The following is a 22060-nucleotide window of genomic DNA, read 5'->3' as shown; positions in this document are numbered from 1 at the left end:
CAGGTTAATCTCAAACTAGCCTGTATTACAAATTATGCTGTTAGTCTGATTCATTTGTGGTATTATGAAAGATATATTGTACATATAAAAAGACTATTGTCACTCTATTAAAAAAGTATCTCATGTGGTCACTTGGGAAAAGAAGTTTACATTTCACAACTAATATTTTCCACTTAATAGACTAAACCAAACTCATCAGATGTTTCACTCTTCAGTTGTTAAATAGGATTATTATTACATGCTTATTGGAACAGATGTCCAGTTAATACGCACCAGCAATATAGATAAGCAAGAATGTAACCTTGATTTCTCTAGAGAAGCAAACAAACTTTGTGCTTACAACATTTTTGAATAGTAAACATTTGAGTTTCTTATGCAATACCCTGTTCTTTTCACATTATACGTGAGCAGCTGCATCCTTTCAGAAACTTTCTTCGCCGTTCTAAGCCGATTGTCTTTTTCAGTCTGGTGCTACTTAAAACAGGTAAGTGATTCAGTTGGCATTTGTTGTTCATAACAGAACAAGTTTCTTTCCTGGATACTATTGTCATTCAGTTTGTGGAAAAGAGCAAATTGGATTTCCAGATTCTGCAAAGGAAAACTTTGCAAATGTAAGAGAAATGGATATGCCTTTAATAAACAGCTTTGACAATTTAAATTTGTGATGCATTTACTTTGTTTTAGTTCTAGTTAACTTGCTTTTCTTTCCTATAAATGTTGAGTCCTTGGGGGCAAGATGCAATCGTTAGTGACAACGAGCAATTTAATGGGGGGGGGGGTGGTGTGGTGCTACAACTGACCCTAAATTTGTAATAAATAGATACATTATGAAATTCTGAATAAACATGTAATAATTATCTTAATTAATAACTATGAAGTGAAACATCTGATGATTTTGGTTTTATTTAGTGAGTGGAAAATATCAGTTGTGAAATGTAAAATGGAACCACACAAGGTATTTTCAATTACAGAGTGACAATAGTTTTCCTTTATGTTTATGTTATACCTGCATAATACTTCAAATGTGTCATACTGACCTCATACATTTAAATACAGGCTAATTTAAAAACCTGCCTGGAAAAATAGGAACATACTGACTGAAGGACAGAGATCAAGAAAAATAAAAGGATATTGATCACTCTTAGCTGTTCCCCTTGCCTCTAACTCTGGCTCCCCGAGAAGGCACTCCTAACATGATCCTAATCAAAAGCAGGCCACTCATCACTGATTGGATATCAAACCGTGTGCATATAATCACTTTTAGATGAACCTAATGTGAATTGTACCGCTCATCCCATTAGAGTGCACACTCATTCTATCTCTGCTATTCCCACAACCAATGGTCTCCCTTTATCTTGTTATTTCATGCTCTTGTTATTTATTGCTATTTATTTATCTTTGCACAGTTTGTTGTTCATTGATCCTGTTCACAATAGCTGTTCCATAGTTTTGCAAAGTATGCCCACAGGAAACAGAACCTCAGGGTTGTATGTGGCAATGTGTATGTACTCTGATAATATATTTTGCTTTGAACTTTGAGATAACTTGACAGATAGACCTCAGTATGTGCGGTTGGGAGACTGTAGGTCTGACACGGTGGTCAGCAGCACAGGAGCGCCGCAGGGAACCGTACTCTCTCCGGTCCTGTTTAGAGTCGACTGTACTTCCTTAGAAGGTTGGCGTCATTCAATGTCTGTAGTGAGATGCTGAAGATGTTCTATAGGTCAGTTGTGTAGAGTGCCCTCTTCTTTGTGGTGGCGTGTTGGGGAGGAAGCATTAAGAAGAGGGACGCCTTACGTCTTAATAAGCTGGTAAGGAAGGCGGGCTCTGTCGTGGGCAAAGTACTGGAGAGTTTAACATCGGTAGCTGAGCGAAGGGCGCTGAGTAGGCTACGGTCAATTATGGAAAACTCTGAACATCCTCTACATAGCACCATCCAGAGACAGAGAAGCAGTTTCAGCGACAGGTTACTATCGATGCAATGCTCCTCAGACAGGATGAAGAGATCAATACTCCCCAATGCCATTAGGCTTTACAACTCAACCGCCAGGACTTAAGAACTTTTTAAAAGCTATTATTAATGCTTTTTGAGATAGTGAATTAGATGCATATCATATTTTTTTACTGAGTTAAGTATTGTATGTAATTAGTTTTGCTACAACAAGTGTATGGGACATTGGAAAAAAGTTGAATTTCCCCATGGGGATGAATAAAGTAAAGTATCTATCTATCTATCTATCTATCATTGCTCAATGAGGGAGGATATCAGCACTGTCTTTGCAGACAGCACACAGAAAAGGCTGAGGGAACTCAGCAGCTCAGGCAGCACCTCTGAAAATGAATAAACAGTCAACATTTTGGGCAAGAACCTTCTTCAGAACTGAAAAGGAAAGGGGAAGACTCCAAAATCAAAAGGTGGGTGAAGAAGAAGGAGGCTGGCTGGAAGGTGATAGGTGAGGCCAGGTGGGTGGGAAAGGTAAAGGGCTGGAGAGGAAGGAATCTGAGGAAAGTAAGGAGCTGGAGAAGAAGGAACTTTATAGGAGAGGAGAGAGGACGGTAGGAGAAAGGGAAAGAAGAGTGGACCAAGGGGGAAGTGAGAGGTTGGAGAGAAGAGGTAAAAGGTCTCAGAAGACCCAAAGAGTAGAGCAGTGCTTTCACACTTACACGCAGACCTCTGCTCACCTGAATCCAAATGTTAGCCGAGTCTTAAGGTTGGCTGAGCCAATAGAATTGGGAGTGCAATCAGACAACTGACAGGGCAATGGATTTATTTTCAGTTTCTTGGCGGAAAAGTCAGCTTTGCATTAACATTCTCAAAATGTAAACAACTTTAAAAAGGATCTCTTGTGGTAATATGTCAGCTTTGCTCTTCAGCAACTGCAGCTCTTGTACAAAGATGCCAAGCTGATGCCATTGTAGTGATGAATCACATGGCACATTTTGTTAAGTTATTGTTAGGTTAACATGGACTACGTTAACGCAGGGCATACACCATGACATCTTTATAACTGTGGGATGAAAAAATACCAGCTCATTATACTCTTCCAGTCAGGTTGTTTGTCTATGTATTTTTCCACTGAGGCAAGACCAATTAAAAACTGCAAACGTGGGATGCTTGGTAGGTATGGTATTAAAGAATGAAGTATCATAATGAGCAAATGGAGTGCAGTCATAAATAAGGCATGGTGTAATTGAATAGAGACATAAAGACCAACATGTCAAAAGCCTTACCATCTTGTCTTCCTGCAACTTTCAGAGAACAATGGTAGCAGAGGCTTCAGGACTTGATCTGCCTAGTCCCATCGACCTGCATCCAGACTACATCCCTCCATACCCCTCCCATCGATGTATTCATCCAAATTTCTCTTAGAAGTTAAAAGCAGATCTACATCTAACACTCTTGCTGGCAGATTATTCCTTACTCTCATTGCACTCTGAGTGAAGAAGATCCCCCTCATGTCCCTCTTAAACATATCACCTTTCCCCTTTAACTCATGACCTCTAGTTGTAGTCTCACCCAAGATCAGTGGAAAAAGCCTGCTTGCATTTATCCTATCTATACCCTTCTTAATTTTGTATACCTCAATCAAATCTCCCCTCAATCTCCTACATTCTAGGGAATAAAATCCTAACCTATTCAACCTTTCCCTATAACTCAGCTCCTCAACATCCTCAAAATGCTGGTGGAACACAGCAGGCCAGGCAGCATCTATAGGGAGAAGCACTGTTGACGTTTTGGGCTGAGACCCTTTGTCCTAATGGTGCTTCTCCCTATAGATGCTGCCTGGCCTGCTGCGTTCCACCAGCATTTTGTGCGTGTTGCTTCAACTTCCAGCATCTGCAGATTTCCCCGTGTTTGCTCCTCAACATCCTGGCAACATCCTTGTAAATTTCCTCAACCTGTGACACCACTTTCAAGGAAATATGAATCTGTATTCCCAGATCCCTCTGTTCTACCACACTTCTCAGTTCCCTACCTCTCATGGTGTGAGATCTACCCTGGTTGGTCCTCCCAAAGAGCAACATCTCACATGTGTCTGCATGTTCTATCTTCCATTTTTTGGCTCAGCTGGTCGAGATCTCACTGCAACAATTGATGGTCTTCCTTTCTGTCCACTACACCCCCAATCTTGGTGTCATAGAAACATAGAAACATAGAAAATAGGTGCAGGAGTAGGCCATTTGGCCCTTTGATCATGGCTGATCATCCAACTGATCATCCAACTCAGAACCCTGTACCTGCTTTCTCTCCGTACCCCATGATCCCTTTAGCCACAAGGGCCATATCTAACTTTCTCTTAAATATAGCCAATGAACTGGCCTCAACTGTTTCCTATGGCAGAGAATTCCACAGATTCACTGCTCTCTGTGTGAAGAAGTTTTTCCTCACCTCGGTCCTAAAAGGCTTCCCCTTTATCCTTAAACTGTGACCCCTCATTCTGGACTTCCCCAACATCAGAAACAACACATAATTGCTGATCCGTTTTACAATATTATCATACAGATTGTTGATATAGATGACAAACAACAACAGACCCAGTATGGATCCCACTAGTCACAGGCCTCCAGTCATAGATCCAACCATCTAGTACCTCTCTGTAGCTTGTCCCATGAAGCCAATGTCAAATCCAATTTACTGCCTCATCTTGAATGCCGAGCCACTAAACCTTCTTGACCAACCTCCCTGTGGGATCTTGTCAAATGCCATGCTAAAATCCAGGTAGGCAACATCCACTGCCTTGCCTTCATCAACTTTTCTGGTAACTTCCTTGGAAAACTCTATAAGATTTGTTAGACACAACTTACCACAAACAAAGCCATGTTGATGATTCCTAATCTATCTAAATCCTTATATATTCAGAACATTATAAATACCTTCCAATAAATTTCCCACTACTGATGTCAGGCTCACAGGCCTATAATTATCTAGTTTATTCTTAGATCCTTTTTAAAACAGCAGAACATTAGCTATCTCCTAATCGTCTGGCACCTCACCTGTGGCAAAGTATGTTTTAACTTCCTCTGCTAGGAGCCCTGCAATTTCTGCACTTACCTAAAACATGATTTAAAATTGTACTATGTGCTGTTTCTTTTTCAAGCTATTTTTGTGCCACTAGGCAATGATGGTTGTGCAATTGAGACATATGTCACAGGCATGTTACAGTTCAGATGAAAGGTCTCAACCTGAAATATCAACCTCCTGACATGCTGGAGTTCCTCCTGTGCTTTGTGTGTTGGTACACCCGGCATTATTTGTGCCTCAAACGCAACACAAACACTGCCCCTTTAAAATTTTGTAGTCCATCACAAACATGTAAACAAATATGCCTTATGACCTTTAAAGAATGGCACATTATGTGATCATTTAGGGCAGGGGTTCTGAATCTGGAGTCCACGGATCCCTTGGTTAATGGTAAGAACCACTGGTTTAGCATGAAGTGAAATGAAGGTTTTCAATATGAAAGTTAAGCTGTGTATCCTGCTTCTCCAGTGGTCACCTGGAGATTGTAATGGTGAGAAGACACTTAGAAAAATGCATCAGATTCAGGGTCAGAAATCTGCTCATCCTTCATTTGAGTAAATCCCAACGTCTTCTGTACAAACAAAAATCTCTACAAAAATACAGGTAAATTTAAATTTTAATAGCTTTGCAAATAGCATCTGCCTGTGTGACCTACTTTCCTCATTGTTGATCTTTACAATATATAGAAAAACAAACATTTCACAAGCACTTCAAACATACAGGGTTACATATCAACAAGGGAATGAAGTGTAGCAGCAGCAAGTCAATCAGTTGCTCAGCTGAATTGGTCAATTAATAAAATCGTGGGTGATCTGATTTTAACTGCATTCCTATCTACCCACAATAACTTTCCCTTTTACTTATCAAGTACACTCTTAGTTCTGCCTTTTGAATCTTCAGAGACTTTGCATCCTCTGCCATTTTGCTTTGTTGACTTTGTGATTTGATGTTTTCCATTTCGCTCATTTTTTTGCCTTTGGCGCCATTTGTTTTTTTTAGTGCATTGGGTGTTTGATAGTTTTCTTTTTCTTGTGGCTCCCAGTGAGAAGATGAATCTCAGGGTTGTATTCTGTATGCATACTTCGCTAGTAAATGCACTTCGAATCTTTGAATTTTTGAATCTTGAATTTGAGCTTCATGATCTTCTGAGGAAAAGCAAAAATCACCTCATTCATATCTTACAATGGGTGATGCCTTCTTTTTTGAAACGGTGACTCCAGTTCTAGGTTTTTCTTCATGAGAAACATCTTTCCACTTCCCACCTGTCAAAATCACCCAGGATGTTATATATTTCACTCAAGTCCCTTGTCATTCTCCTAAATTGCAGTGGATCCACTGCTAGCCTGTTTACCCTCTACTTGGAAGATGACCTGCTATTTCAGGTATTAGTCTTCTAAGGCTTCTTTGAATTGCTTCTATTGAATTAGCACCTGTTCTTAAAAAGAAGAGCAATACTATATTCTGTAAACAGTATTCCAGATTTGCTCTCACTGATATCTGACATGGTAGGTAGGGTAGCAGTTAGCACAACGCTTTACAGCTGTCTGTAAGGAGTTTGTACATTCACCCTGTGACTGCATGGACTTCCTCTGGGTGTTCCAGTTTCCTCCCACAGTCCTAAGACATATTGTTAGGGATAGTAAGTTGTGGGCAGGTTCTGTTGGGGCTGGCAGCAAAATACTCTCTGACTGCCGCAAACAATGCATGTTTTGATGTTCATGTGACAAATAAAGCTAATCTTTAAATCCTTAATCCTCTTTTTATTATAACAAACATGACAGCTCTTCTTCTGTGTTCAATTATCTTCACATAAACATTAAAATTCTTTTACCTTTCCTATATATCCATTTCTGCTGATTAGCCATTTAAGAACATATGCTCGGACCTCCATGTCTGGCAGCATCTCAGAGTACTTGCAATGTCTAATATCAATATGACTGCAGCTTCATGAATATGTGTTGAGGCATGCAATATACATAATCCAAAAATTAACATGTGATTATGCGAGTTTCTTCTTCTGTCATTCATGAATCATTTGCGAACTGTGTACCTTCACCTGACCTTTCATGGGATGGACTGCATTTGTAAATAAACAATGGTCAAATGGATAACAGATTGAAATCTCACTAGTGTGCAAATGGAGAATAGTAGTACTTATGATAGATAGATAGATAGATAGATAGATAGATAGATAGATAGATAGATAGATAGATAGATAGATAGATACTTTATTCATCCCCATGGGGAAATTCAACTTTTTTCCAATGTCCCATACACTTGTTGTAGCAAAACTAATTACATACAATACTTAACTCAGTAAAAAAAATATGATATGCATCTAAATCACCATCTCAAAAAGCATTAATAATAGCTTTAAAAAGTTCTTAAGTCCTGGCGGTAGAATTGTAAAGCCTAATGGCATTGGGGAGTATTGACCTCTTCATTCTGTCTGAGGAGCATTGCATCGATAGTAACCTGTCGCTGAAACTGCTTCTCTGTCTCTGGATGGTGCTATGTAGAGGATGTTCAGAGTTATCCATAATTGACCGTAGCCTACTCAGCGCCCTTCACTCAGCTACCGATGTTAAACTCTCCAGTACTTTGCCCATGACAGAGCCCGCCTTCCTTACCAGCTTATTAAGACGTGAGGCGTCCCTCTTCTTAATGCTTCCTCCCCAACACGCCACCACAAAGAAGAGGGCGCTCTCCACAACTGACCTATAGAACATCTTCAGCATCTCACTACAGACATTGAATGACGCCAACCTTCTTAGGAAGTACATTCGACTCTGTGCCTTCCTGCACAAGGCATCTGTGTTGGCAGTCCAGTCTAGCTTCTCGTCTAACTGTACTCCCAGATACTTGTAGGTCTTAACCTGCTCCACACATTCTCCATTAATGATCACTGGCTCCATATGAGGCCTAGATCTCCTAAAGTCCACCACCATCTCCTTGGTCTTGGTGATATTGAGACGCAGGTAGTTTGAGTTGCACCATATCACAAAGTCCTGTATCAGTTTCCTATACTCCTCCTCCTGTCCATTCCTGACACACCCCACTATGGCCGTGTCATCAGCGAACTTCTGCACATGGCAGAAAAGAAATGAATCCCACAGGTTTATCACAAAATTCCTCCTCAATTCTTTTCTAAAGGGATGTCCTTGTATTCTGAGGTTGTTCCCTCTGGACCTAGACACCCCAACTACAGGAAACATCCTGTCCATAAAACCAAAAGACATAGGAGCAGAATTAGGCCATTCAGCCTATTGAGTGGCTGAATCCTGGATCCTACTCAACCCCATACATACTGTCCACTCATGAACAATTATGGGATTTTAATTTCCAATGATGTGTTTTTTTAAATTACAAAAACATGCCTGAGTTGAGTTAATCTGGGAACCTTTAATTGAAGTGTTTACCCTGTTTGCTGTTTGTTCATTCATTCATTCGTTACGTGCTGTGTTGTATGATGTAGGCGATCATGGTCTTTTCATGACCATGATAGTTCTTGGCAAATTTTTCTACAGAATTGGTTTGCCATTGCCTTCTTCTTGGAAGTGTCTTTATAAGATGAGTGACCTCAGTCATTATCAATATTCTTCAGAGATTGTCTGCCTGGTGTCAGTGATCGCATAACCAGGACTTGTGATATGCACCAGCTGCTCATAAGACCGTCCACCACCTGCTCCCATGGCTCCACATGACCCTGATCGGGGGCTAAGCAGATGCTACACCTTGCCCAAGGGTGACCTGCAGGCTGGCATAGGGAAGGAGCTCCTAGCACCTCTTTTGGTAGAGATGCATCTCCACCGCACCCCCACCCCCCCCCCCCCCGGGGTAGAAATAAATATCTGATATCTGTAGCAGTTCTGAAACAGATGACTTCAGGACTGAAAAAAATGTAGACCGGACATATGGAGGTAATTCCAAGTGTAATCACACTTCTGGTGTTAATGGAGCAACCTTCTTTGTGTCACAGATAGCAGCATAATTAAGTCAGTTATGTCCAGAATTAGAATGAGCACATCAGCCTGAGATTTTTGGAATGAGTGAATTGCTTAACAGATTAGTTCATCATGTCTGCAGGGTCATATCTGGCACCACTACCTCATATTGTCTGAGAATAATCTGGACTAAGTGATGCATTAAGTATACCACAAAAGCACGGTACCAGATTTCACTGCTAATTGCCAGAAGCACTGGACAAACATCATTTAGCAGCAAATGAGCCTGGAGAGCACACTTTGAAAACACTACTTAAGCAGCTGTAATGTGGCATACAAAATAGCATGCAAGGGAGCTGGAATGCAATCTCTCTTTGAAGCAGCCGGAACGAACAACTATCAAAAGAAAAACGTCTTTTTCTTCTCTTTATCAAAAGAAGACGCCAAGTCTTCTTCTCCAGGAGGACCACATACTTGTTGTGGTTTGGAGGCTTGCGTGCCTCAGTGACCCAGAGAGCTAGGCTGGCTGGAGTCAGGACTTTATGCTTTGGCTCACTGTAGGGTCGCTCATGCCAGACAGGTCAAAGGGAAGAGGCCGGTCCATCGGTCCCCCAGATTTGGGGGTTCAGCTCAGGGCTAACAACCCTGACTAGTAAAACAAAATTGTTACATAACAGCAATGAAGAATCCTTCTACATCTGAGTGCAATGGTATTCCTGAGTCTCCACCTGGGATTTGCTTGACTGACAGCAGTGAAAATTGAGAAGAAGCTACTGACGTGATGAAGGGAGTCCTGAACACCTAGAGAGATGGAGGACCATCATTGTTGCCCTAGATGACAGCAGCATAATGTACAGTAAGCAAGTAAGCCAGGTCTTCTGCCACCTTCTCAGAGTGTACCATAACCTCAATTCATTTGTTTAGCTTGGAGTGCAGAGTTGGATGGATTACAAGAAACAGACCACCTCTGTGAACAGAAATATCTCAACGTTGCTGCAACAAATAAGCAGCTCCTGTATCAGAAGAGCTGACCAGTGCCTTGAAGTTGGGATTTATTTGTTTAATAAAAAAAACAGGAATGCAGTTTTCAAAGAGTGTGTCATTTGGGAACCGGACAAGAGGAAATGGAAGTAAGTGTATTGGCATTTCCACCATGGGGAACATTGGATATAGTTGCTGCTACTTGCCTGTGACAGTGTTTCAAACTACTGGAGTGTGAAATTGGAAATTTGATGAAAAATAAAATGTTAAAATAATATATAGTGTAAAGTAGTATTTCATTGAAAGTTATCATTGGCCTGCACTACATTCTGAATAGGAGGAATAGGAGGGATCCTGACATGCCTAACATTCCTGAAGCTGGTCAGGGATATCCAGGATCCTTCACAAGCCCAGGCTTTTGGCATCCATGTTGGAGTAGAATTAGGCCATTCAACCCATCGAGTCTGCTCCTTCAATTGATCATGACTGATTCATTTCCCTCTCAAACCCATTCTCCTGCCTTCTTCCTGTAACCTTTCAATCCCAAAATAATTTTGGTGAACTTCTTTTGAACCCTTTCCAATGTCAGTACACCTTTTATAAGATAATGGGCCCAAAATGGCTTACAATATTCCAAGTAAGGCCTCACCAGTGCCTTACAAAGCCTCAACATTACATCCTTGCTTTTATATTCTAGTCCTCTTGAAATAAACGCTAACATTGCATTTTTCTTCCTCACCACTGATTCAACCTGCAAGTAAACCTTCAGGAATCTTGCACAAGGATTCTGAAGTCCCTTTGTGCCTCAGGATTTTGAATTTATCCCTGTTTAGAAAATAAAGTGCATGCCCATACACTTCCTGACACTGTATACAGTGTGTCCAATGATAGAGTGACTGGACCAGGCCTGGGACCAGAGACCAGAAACCAGGAATCAGGGATTATGGAACAGACTGGTAGTCAGGCCTGGATGCTGAAATGAAGGAACTCTGAGACCAAGTAACCAGAGATCCCAGGAGCATAGACACTGGGCTTGGGTAAATTATCTTAGCCTGAGTCTACATCTAACTCCACATCCAGCTCTTGAGCTGGCGTGCCATACAAGTAGGCAGAGGCTTGTCATTTTATAATGATGATGACGTCGACCCAGGCCTGAGAGGCCAGCGTCGGGCATTTTCATGCCTTACAAGTTGCAGAACGAAAGACTGTGTGGCGCACCACTCCTCACACAAGACATTTTGCAGTATTTTTCTTTATTTTCCGAGGTCGAGTTGCGAGCTCAACAGTCAACCCAGTATGGATGGAAAGCAAACTCGGGAACGGCCCAACTGAATTCGAACCTGGGAACCTCCGCTCTGAAATCTGGCGCTGATGTCACTGTGCCGCGAGCTGACAATATTGGGGTATATTCCTTACATTAAGATGAAAACTAATAGGACCAAAAATATGGAGTATTTACCAATTTCTGTTTGGATGGCAGATAGGTTTGATCCTGTTACTTACCACTTACCTTCTCCGCTCTATCCTCTCATTCTCCCCTTCTCCTAATAGGAATTCTCTTCTTTGTAACTCCCTATTTATTCTCTTTCAGTCTCTTGGTTTGGTATATCTTTCCCTATCCCAGCCCGTAAGTACAATCATGAACTTCAGCAGCACTTCTACTTCATTAGCAGTTTGCGAAGATTCAGCATGGCATCTCAAACTTTAACAAACTTCTACAGATGTGTGGTGGAGAGTATATTGACTGGCTGCATCACAGCCCGGCATAGAAACACTAATGCCCTGGAATGGAAGATCCTGCAAAAAGTGGTGGATATGGCCCAGTCCATCCTGGGTAAAGGTCTCCCCGCCACTCAGCACATCTACATGGAGCATTGTTGCAAGAAAGCAGCATGCATCATCAGGGAGCCCCACCATGCAGGACTTGCTCTCTTCCTGCTACTGCCATCAGGAATAAGGTTCAGGATCCACAGGATTCACACCAGCAGGTTCAGGAATAGTTATTACCTCTCAACCATCAGTCTCCTGAACCAGAAGGGATAATACACTCAACCTCACTTGCCCCATCACTGGGCTGATCCCACAACTGATGGATTCATACTCAAAGTCTCTTCCATAAGACCGTAAGATGTTCATGTTCATAAGACCATCATCTTAAGCTCTCAATATTCATTGCTTATTTATTTATTATTATTATCATTTATTTCTCTTTGTACTTGCATAGGTTGTTGTCTTTTGCACACTGGTTGAACGCCTTGTTGGTCCAGTCTTTCATTGATTTCTATCATGTTTATTATTCTATTGTGCATTTATTGAGTATGCCCACAAGAAAATTAATCTCAGTGTTGTATAGATGACAAATACAGTATGTACTTTGAACTTTGAACTTTACCCTTCTGTTCCTCATTATTTCTCCCAGCCTTCCTTCCCCCGGTGATGCCTCTGCAGCATTTGTCAGCCCTGGAACTCTTTGCATTCCATTTCTGGTTTTCTATTCATTCTGCATTTTTAATTGCTCCATCACTGCTAGCTTTGGTTCTCTTTTTCTAATTACGTCCCTTTCAACCTTTTCTCCAGTTTCTATAGTGCTCCATTTCATAACATAGGATTAGAAAGCATGTATGGACTGTTCTCACTATTGTGACATATTGTAATTCTTCAGGAGCTTGAACTCTGTACTTAAGACCATAAGACTCTAAGATAGAGGAGCAGAAGTAGGCCATTTGGCCCATCGAGACTGTTCCGCCATTCAATCATGGGCTGATCCAATTCTTCCAGTCATCTCCACTCCCCTGCCTTCTCCCCATACCCTTTTTTTGCCCTGGCTGATCAAGAATCTATCTACCTCTGCCTTAAGTGCACCCAATGAATTGAACTCCACGCTGCTTGTGGCAACAAATTCCACAGATTTACCACTCTCTGAGTAAAGTAATTTCTCTGCATTTATGTTCTAACTGGACGTCCTTCAATCCTGAAACCGTGCCCTTTTGTCCTGGACTCCCCTACCATGGGAAATAATTTAGCCATATCTAATCTATTCAGGCCTTTTAATATTCGGAATGTTTCTATGAGATCCCCCCCTCATTCTCCTGAACTCCAGGGAATACAGCCCAAGAGCTGCCAGACGTTCCTCATACAGTAACTCATTCATTCCTGGAATCTTTCTCATGAATCTTCTCTGAACCCTCTCCAATGTCAGTATATCCTTTGTAAAATAAGGAGCCCAAAGCTGCACACAATTCTCCAAGTGTGGTCTCACGAGTACCTTATAGAGCTTCAACATCACATCCCTGCTCTTATATTCTATACCTCTAGAAATGAATGCCAACATTGCATTCGCCTTCTTCATCACCAATTTAACCTAGAGGTTAACCTTTAGGATATCCTGCACAAGGACTCCCCAGTCCCTTTGCATCTCTGCATTTTGAATTCTCTCCCCATCTAAATAATAATCTGCCCATTTATTTCTTCCACCAAAGTGCATGACCATACACTTTCCATCACTGCATTTCATTTGCCACTTCTTTGTCCATTTCCCTAAACTATCTAAGTCTCTCAGCAGGCTCTCTGTTTCCTCCACACAACCTGCTCCCCCACCTATCTTTGTATCATTGGCAAATTTGGCAAAGTAAAGTAAAGTAAATTTAGCCACAGGTCCATTAATCCCATAGACCAAATGGGAATTCAACTGCATTGTAAACAGCAGCATTACTAATTAAAAACAAAATCATAGAACATAGTACATTGAACATCGAACCTAGAGCAGTACAGCATAGTACAGGCCCTTCAGCCCATAATGTTATACTGATTTTTAACATTCTCCAAGATCAATCTAACCCTTTCCAAATGAGAATGGCTAATTCCTTGTATATGGAGAGAAGGGATGCAGGAGGTGGAGATATGCCCAGCGCAGGAGCTATTAAATCCAGTTTTGAAATTTGGACTGTGGCTGATTTTGGGTCTCATTTAAAGCAGCAAAGGGACACTACCACTGCTGGTGATAGGATGAGATGATTGCTGGTTCCTCTGCTTTTCCAATTATGTGCCTTGTATATCTGGAGCAAAGTCAGATCAACATATCATTGAACATTCCCTGATGTGATATAATGATAATCAATAGATGAATCAAGTTTTTGAGACTATTGCACTAATTGATTGATTAGACCTTTTGCCTCCTGGTTGTTACCTGACAACGAGGTTGATGAGTTGGAGGTGGAAAAACAAAGACTTTGAAAAAGGACTTAAAGACTTTCAGAGCAATTAGAGAAACATATGTAAATACACATACATAAATAAATATTTAGACCGCATCTGGAGTATTGTGTTCAGCTCTGGTCCCCTCATTATAGAAAGGATATGGAAGCTTTAGAAAGGATGCAGAGGCAATTTCATGGATTAGGGAGCATGTCTTATGAGGAACGGTTGAGAGAGCTGGAGCTTTTCTCTTTGGAGTGAAGGAGGATGAGAGGTGACTTGATAGAGATGTACAAGATGATAAGAGGCATAAATCAAATAGACAGGCAGATACTTTTTCCCAGGTTGAGAATGGCTAATATATGTGAAAGTAACTTTAAAGTTTTTGGAGGAAGATATAGGGGGGATGTTGGAGGCAGGATTTTTTTTAACACAGGGTGGTGAGTACAGTTGGAGTTAGAGGCAGATACATTAGGAATATTTAAGAAACTGTTAGGTAGGCACATGGATGATAGATAAATAGAGGACTATGTGGGAGGGAAGGGTTAGACTGATCTTGGAGAAGGTTAAAAATCAGTATGACATTATGGGCCGAAGGGCCTGTACTATGCTGTACTGCTCTAGGTTCGATGTTCAATGTACTATGTTCCATGATTTTGTTTTTAATCAGTAATGCTGCTGTTTACAATGCAGTTGAATCTATGGATATTGTTGTTTCACATTCCACTTCTTTACAATTCTCTTATTTTCCCCCGAAAGATTAACTATCTCTTAAAGTTTCCATTATTGTGTTATGGCTCTCACTGTCACAATCTGACTAGTTGAACCCTGGAAGGATATTGTCTGCTTTATCATTTGTATAGTATATTATCGCATTTGTTTGTCTATTGTTCCACTCCATCTACTGCACTTGACACATTTCCAAAGCATTTTACAGTTGGACCATTACTCAAGCTTGAAAAAAATCCAATTTCAATGAAGCAGTTACAAAGATATCAGCTTCTGTCGTATTTAATTTTAATAGACGTTTAAAAAAACACTAGTGCACATTGACATAAATTCTCCTGTGGCCCTTTGTCTTTCATTTACCTGTTTGATGTTCAGATTGAATTTGTTCTTCATCATTTTCTGAAAACAGACTAAGTAAAATTAAAAGCTGCCTTTTAACTTCCAGTAGAAATGAGGCAATTTCTGATAAATTTATCTCAGACTTTTTATTCTCTGAGAGTAAGTGACAGGTGGTGTGTCCTTTATGGAATGTTTAAGCCAACTTTGATACTAAGATATTGGTCAGAAATGTGCTGAAGATTTTTAAATAGATCAATTTTATTTGGTACAGGCAGTCCTCAAATTGACAAAGACTTTACTGTAGAGCCATAAAATTAATAAGAGGAAATTTACTCCCACTTTGATGACAAAAAGTCACAAGCTTACAGTACAGGCAAAGTTCCAGACCATAATGCACGAAGAACGCCACACAACTGATCAATGACAAGATTTCCTCCCACAATTGAGTTACCAAAACGGCAACCAATCGGCTGATTGGTAAGTACATAAAGGCCAAGCAAATGGAGGACACCACAATCAACAGCATACTGATGATGTCCCTTCATATGGTGACAAAAGGTTTGCAAGTAAATTGCCAAGATTGGAAAACAACTTAACCCAACCATTGACCATCAACCACCCGAGCTACGCATCTTCCAAATTATTTCCAACTGTATATAATGTATTCATAATTCTCTGTAGTAATCCATGGTCCAGAAAGATTAAGTTCTGTTCTGTCAGCAATTTTAAATCCCTGGACATTAACATATCAGATGACCTTTCCAGGGCTAGCAGATAATAAGGAAACAATGCTAATACCTTCATTTCCTTAGGAAGATAAGGAGGTTCAGCTTGTCAACAAGAGCTCTAACAGAAATTCTAGTGAAGTATTGTTGAAAGTGTCCTGACAGGTTGCATCATGTACGGAAATTCGAATGTGCACGAACATAAGAAGTTGCAGAAAGTACTGACTTCCTTCCCAATACCTCACAGGCACACCTCTCCCCACCATTAGTAGTATCTACTGTAGACACTGTCCCACGAAGACTCCAGCTATCATCAAAGAGCCCACCATCTGAGTTGTGCCATCTGTTCATGGGCACCATCACGCAGGAGGTACAGAAAACTGACACCATCAGGTTCAAGAACAGTTTTTCCCTTCACCATTCTGTTCTTGAACCAATGAGAAAAAACCCCAATCTCCAAAGCTGAGCAACACCATAATCCCTTTGACCTCTAACATGGATTTTGTGTTCTAATTGTGTTCTTTCTTGTAAATATTGTGTACATTATTTTTATGTTTGCTTGTGAGTGCTGCTTAAATGATGCTATGTTCCGGCAACGCTGCTGCAACTGAGTGTTTCATTGCACTTGTGCATACATGTGCGTGTGCATAGGACAATAACATTGACTTTGAATGAGCGCAAATTCTTGGGAGAGAAAAACTAATAACCTAGGCTACCTCCCCCCTGTTACCTTCCAATCTGCAAGTTGGATCAACCTCCTATATCCACAGACCGACAAAAGCAAGCCAAAGAAAGTATCTTTTATCCCAAGCAGAGAGCAAATGCCACTGCTTTTACAACATACACCCAGAATGTCATAAAGTGACCACAATTCTTTGAATCTGCTTCCGACTCAATGAACTACATGTAGATCCTAAAATCAAAACTGGGTTTAACATACCTGAAGAAGCCCACCACGATGTAGCTCAAACAGTGGAGTTGTTCAGTTATTTATGAAAATGGGGATATTACAAGATAGGCCGGTGAATACGTTCCATAGAGGAGTATTCATATACATTCGTAGGTGGGGTAAAATGGCTCAATTATCAGCAATTTTATTATTCTATTATGGAATGTGGTCATCACCATGACAACCAGCATTTTATTGAGATACAGCATGGAATAGGCTCTTCCGGCCCTTTGAGCCCAGCAATTCCCCGATTTAATTCTAGCCTAATCACGGGACAATTTATAATGACCAATTATATAGAGGTAGGTCTTTGGACTGTGGAAGGGAAATGGAGCACCCCAAGGATGTCCACGTGGTCATGGGGAAAAATGTACAAACTTTTACAAACAGCAACTGGAATTATTACCTGCCCGCTACTTAATTGCCAGCCTGAGGGTGATTCTCAGCTGCTTTCCTAAGCTGCTGCTACCTTTATAATGAGATTCTCTCACAGGGTTGTGTAGAGTGCTCAAGGACTTGAAGAAATGAAAAGGGAACAGTAGCACTTTCTCCTTAAATTTTTATTTTTTATCTTTAATTCAGTACAATTGTTTTTGACTTTCATTAAATGTTACACATTAATTGTAAAATAATATAATAAGATTTCAAGCCTTAAGTTGAAAATGTTCCAGGAGCCGAATTTTAACAGTCAATTCTCATTTATCACCTGTATAGTTTTTTTCTAAATCTTTCATCGCTTTTCTGTTGATGGTATGACAGATGAATCAGACAAACCTTGTAGAAATTCACCCCAAGTGTTATAAGAAAAAATACAATATTACCATTCAATTAATAATTCAGGTGATGTGTTCTGCATTCAATTGTGTCAATGTTTAATTTGGCAGGTATATTTTTGAACAATGGGAGACTGGACTTTCCTTGGAAGACTGCTGGACAAAGTTCAGTTGCACTCTACAGTGGTTGGGAAAATCTGGCTCACTGTGTTATTTATCTTCAGGATCCTGCTGCTTGGGGCTGCCGCTGAGAGAGTTTGGGGAGATGAACAGTCTGGCTTCGTATGCAACACACGCCAACCTGGTTGTGAAAATGTCTGCTATGACAAAGCTTTTCCCATTTCCCACATTCGCTTTTGGGTTCTTCAGATCATATTCGTTTCAACGCCGACCTTGTTATATCTTGGACATGTGTTACATGTTATCCACTTAGAGAGAAAAACACGCAAATTAGCTGACGACTCTGCAGGCGTCTTCAGAAAAGTTAAGACATCAAAGTACATTATAAATCAAGGAAAAGTAAAAATACAGGGAATCCTACTGTTCACCTACATATTACATGTTTTGTGTAAAATATTGTTTGAAGTTGGTTTCATTGTCGGTCAGTGGTATCTCTATGGATTCTCCTTGGGTCCCGTATACGTGTGCAATAGAGATCCCTGTCCTCATGTGGTAGATTGTTTCATTTCACGCCCAACAGAGAAGACCATTTTCATCCTTTTCATGCTGGCTGTGGCTTGTCTGTCCCTGCTTCTAAATATAACTGAAATAGTTTACCTTCTTTTCAAGCAAATGACCATTTCAACACAAAAGAGGCATCTAAAACACCTCCATCCCCGATTTGTTGTTGAATCTTTTGATAAAACAATGTTCCCTGCAGACGTAGTTGTATCAGATTCTAAACTGAAGTCTCTTGGTTCTGAAGCTAGCAGTAGCCAGGATCCCAAGTCTCAGAACACCATTAATTATGGGATTGAAAAGTGTGGTAATGAAAATAAAGAGAGTATAGAGAAACAAAGTGAACAATAAATTATCTGCCTTTAATCCAGGGAGTAGGTAGCTGAATTAGCACAAATTACTCATTTGGAAAGGTAACAATAGGTGCAATCTTGTAATAGACATCTCAGCAATGTAAAATGACTTAGATTAGATCAAAATCATATTCAGAATCAGGTTTAATATCACTGGCATATATTGTGAAATTTGTTAACTTTGAGGCAGCGGTACAATGCAATATATGATAGATATAGAAAAAACTGAGTTACTATATATATATATATACATATGTATATATATATGTATATTAACTAGTTAAATTAAAATCAGTAGTGCAAAAATTGAAATTAAAAAACAATTAGATTGGATTAGATTAGCTTTATTTGACCATGTACATTGAAACATCAAAACATGCAGTGAAATTTGTTGGTTGCATCATTGGCTTGCAATGTACCAGGGACAGCCCACAAGTGGTGGCAACATAGCATGCCCACACTTTACTAACCCTAACCCATATGTTGTTTTGGAACGTGGGAGGAAACCAATGCACCTGGTTTTCTCCCTGGAGGAAACCCAGGGAGAATGCATAACTTCTTACAGAGAGTGGCAGGAATTGAACCTTGATTATCGAATAGCTGGTGCTGTGAGGCATTACACTAACCACAAAGCTACTGTCCTGCCTTGATTATAATTATCTCAAGTAGTTTATTCTGCCACAACAAACATGCCAGAGCTCTCTATCAATGTCTTCAAGAGACAGCTGATCCAGGATGCACAGTAGCTCAGTTTCTACCAAGGTCCCTGGACTTATCGTTTCCATGCTAGTAATTTGAGCTGTAGATTTGTACTAAAATCATTCCAGCTCACTTGTATTCAAATGGTGATGAGCATGAGAACAATATTAAAACTGCCTTTTGACCAAGCTAAAAATGTACTATTACCATTATGTATGGGATATTATTGATGAGTTATAAAGGTGTCTGACTTGAGGTATACCATCTGAGTGTATTAGAAACACTTGGTCAGATCCTTCCATTGTTCTCCTACCTTACCTTGCACGGCCACAAAGCTCACAATGGTTTGAGGCCTTTGTTCCCTGAGCATACAAAGAGCAGATGGACCACCTCTCCACTCATTGTGCTGACAAGGTTATAGACCAGGGGTTCCCAAACTGGGGTCCATGGACCCCTTGTTTAATGGTAGGGGTCCATGGTATAAATAAGGTTGAGAACCCCTGACCTAGACAACCAATCCCCCTGCTTGGCACGGCTAGCTTGTGCTGCTAAAGGTCTGTTTTACTGTTTTTTATTATCTCTGATTTTAAATTGATTTTTATAACATAACAGCTAAAAGCTATTAAAAATAAATGTGAACATTATGTATATTTAAAATGTATTAACTATTGTTAATTAATTAAATCATAGACATAAAAATAAAGCTTGTCTAACCTTGCCATTTTAATAAAGGTCAGTAAACCCATTGAAGTGAATGGGTCCCAGCTTGAAAGCCCATATGTGTGGCAGATTCAAAATGCATCTAACCCTCACCTCACAGTGTTAGAGAGTGCCATTGGGCTCAGTGGTGAGCAGAGGTAGAGCAAGAACAAGACCAATATGGCCACAAATCTTGAAGAGAAATCATGCTGGATCTAAAATGTCTTAGAGTTACTCTTGTTACAGACAAAACTATTATTGTTATGTTACTGGTCATAATAATACTTTACAAATATGAAAGTGTCGAATTTTATGTTAATATTACTTAATAAACAATTGTTAGTTGATTTTAAATAATACTTCAGTATTAGAGATGAAAATGATGAATAAATGTTAACATTTTAATAGAGTGCCTTCATCCATGCTTTGTGTAAGATACAGGTGGTTATATTCGAAAACAGTTCACATTTCTGCAAGTCTTGTTCATGAAAGAGTCCATCTAAGAACATTTAGATAGATTCATTATTATATTAGCTATTAGTTTGCCATAAAGTCTTTGTAAATATGATTTAATTCAAATCAAGTTCAATCGTCATTCAACCATACATGAATTCTCATGAACACAGCCAAACGAGACAGCATTACTCTGGGGCCAAGGTGCAAAACACAGTACAAACAGGGAGACACAGCAAGAAGCACACATAGCACATATAAGACAGTAAGAGACAGCAAGAGACAGATACACAATAAAAGAGTCCAAACTTGACACATCCACCGCCACAGAGATCTGCAGTCAACCACAAAGGAGCTTGTCCTCTGCTGAGCGAACACGGTGGTGGGGGGAGGTGGGTGGAGTGGTGGGTAGCTCAGCTCCAGCCTGCACAACATACAACGACAAGCTTGCAAATAGGAATGAAAGACATTTTAATAGCAACTGTTTTTGTATGTTTTGAGAAAGGTACAGAAGAAAGCTGTGTAGGATAACAACTAATATTTCTGTCACGACATCTGTTAAAATACCTGAATATTTTTTTAGAATATATATGAAACCCTGCTGGTTTCCTTGCAGCAGTCTAGGGAAGACTCACTCCGGTCCCACCAAACCTGTGAGATTGAGATGGCCCTCCCAACCCAAACCCCGGTTGGTGTAGATGTTGTGTAATTTGCTACCCTGTTTCAACTCAGTGCCAAGAAACAACAGACAGCACACTGCAGACGATTAAAGGAAATATATTTATGAATCTTAACTAAAGGGTTAGTAAAGAAAAGAAAGTAAAAACAAAAAGGGATCATTATAATTAAACCGGCAAATGTGCACCAGTTGGAACTTAATTCACCGATCCTCTGTTGACCTTGCCACCTGGCTTCATCAAATCACAATTTCCCCACTGGGTTGTATCCTACGACTGGTTCTCTCCAGTATCTTCTCTCCTCATCTCATGCCGAACAACAAGACCCAGCTCACATTCCAAAGCATCTGTTATCTCTAACCATATCCCAAACACTGCTACTACAGAAAGACCATTATGTTAGCAGTGAAACCTTTCCCTGGGTGTTACATATAAAATGTTGCCCAAGTCTGAGTTGGGCGATTGAAAAGACAACCAGAATTGTAGAAATAAGATTGGAGTAGAATAGTAATGGATGAGAACTTGAAACAGGGAGGAACAAAAGAAAGAAAAGAGCTTGCAATGCATGGGAAACAGGTTTAGTCTACCTTTATTTGGATGTTTTTACAAATGAAGGATCAATATTTCTTCAAAAAGCAATGGGTGTTAGTGTGGTTCAATAAAAATCATGGTATATATCTAATGTGCAGAGACACAATCGTCTAGCTAACTAGATAGTAATAAGGCACCATATTTACATCATTTGGATTGTAGTTATAGCCAGGAAGATCTACATTCAGCCCACATTTTCACTGCTTTTCCCTGGTGATGAGAGGAAAAGTTAATAATGGCCCAGGCTAAAAGG

The 22060-nt window shown here is 40.1% G+C and overlaps 1 protein-coding gene across 1 annotated transcript; it reads left to right on the top strand.

Annotated features, from left to right (window-relative positions):
* The first annotated feature begins 385 nt into the window (after nt 1-385).
* Nucleotides 386-20491, top strand: LOC140733693 (gap junction alpha-3 protein-like). Its single transcript, XM_073057378.1, has 2 exons — nt 386-484; nt 17769-20491. Exon 2 carries the CDS (start codon nt 17784-17786, stop codon nt 18684-18686), a length of 903 nt encoding a protein of 300 aa, XP_072913479.1. The 5' UTR covers nt 386-484; nt 17769-17783; the 3' UTR covers nt 18687-20491.
* The last annotated feature ends 1569 nt before the right edge of the window (nt 20492-22060 follow it).

This window comes from Hemitrygon akajei, chromosome 9 (genome assembly GCF_048418815.1).
Source record: "Hemitrygon akajei chromosome 9, sHemAka1.3, whole genome shotgun sequence".
NCBI classification, from domain to species: domain Eukaryota; kingdom Metazoa; phylum Chordata; class Chondrichthyes; order Myliobatiformes; family Dasyatidae; genus Hemitrygon; species Hemitrygon akajei.
This window is presented reverse-complemented; position numbering and strand designations above follow the sequence as displayed.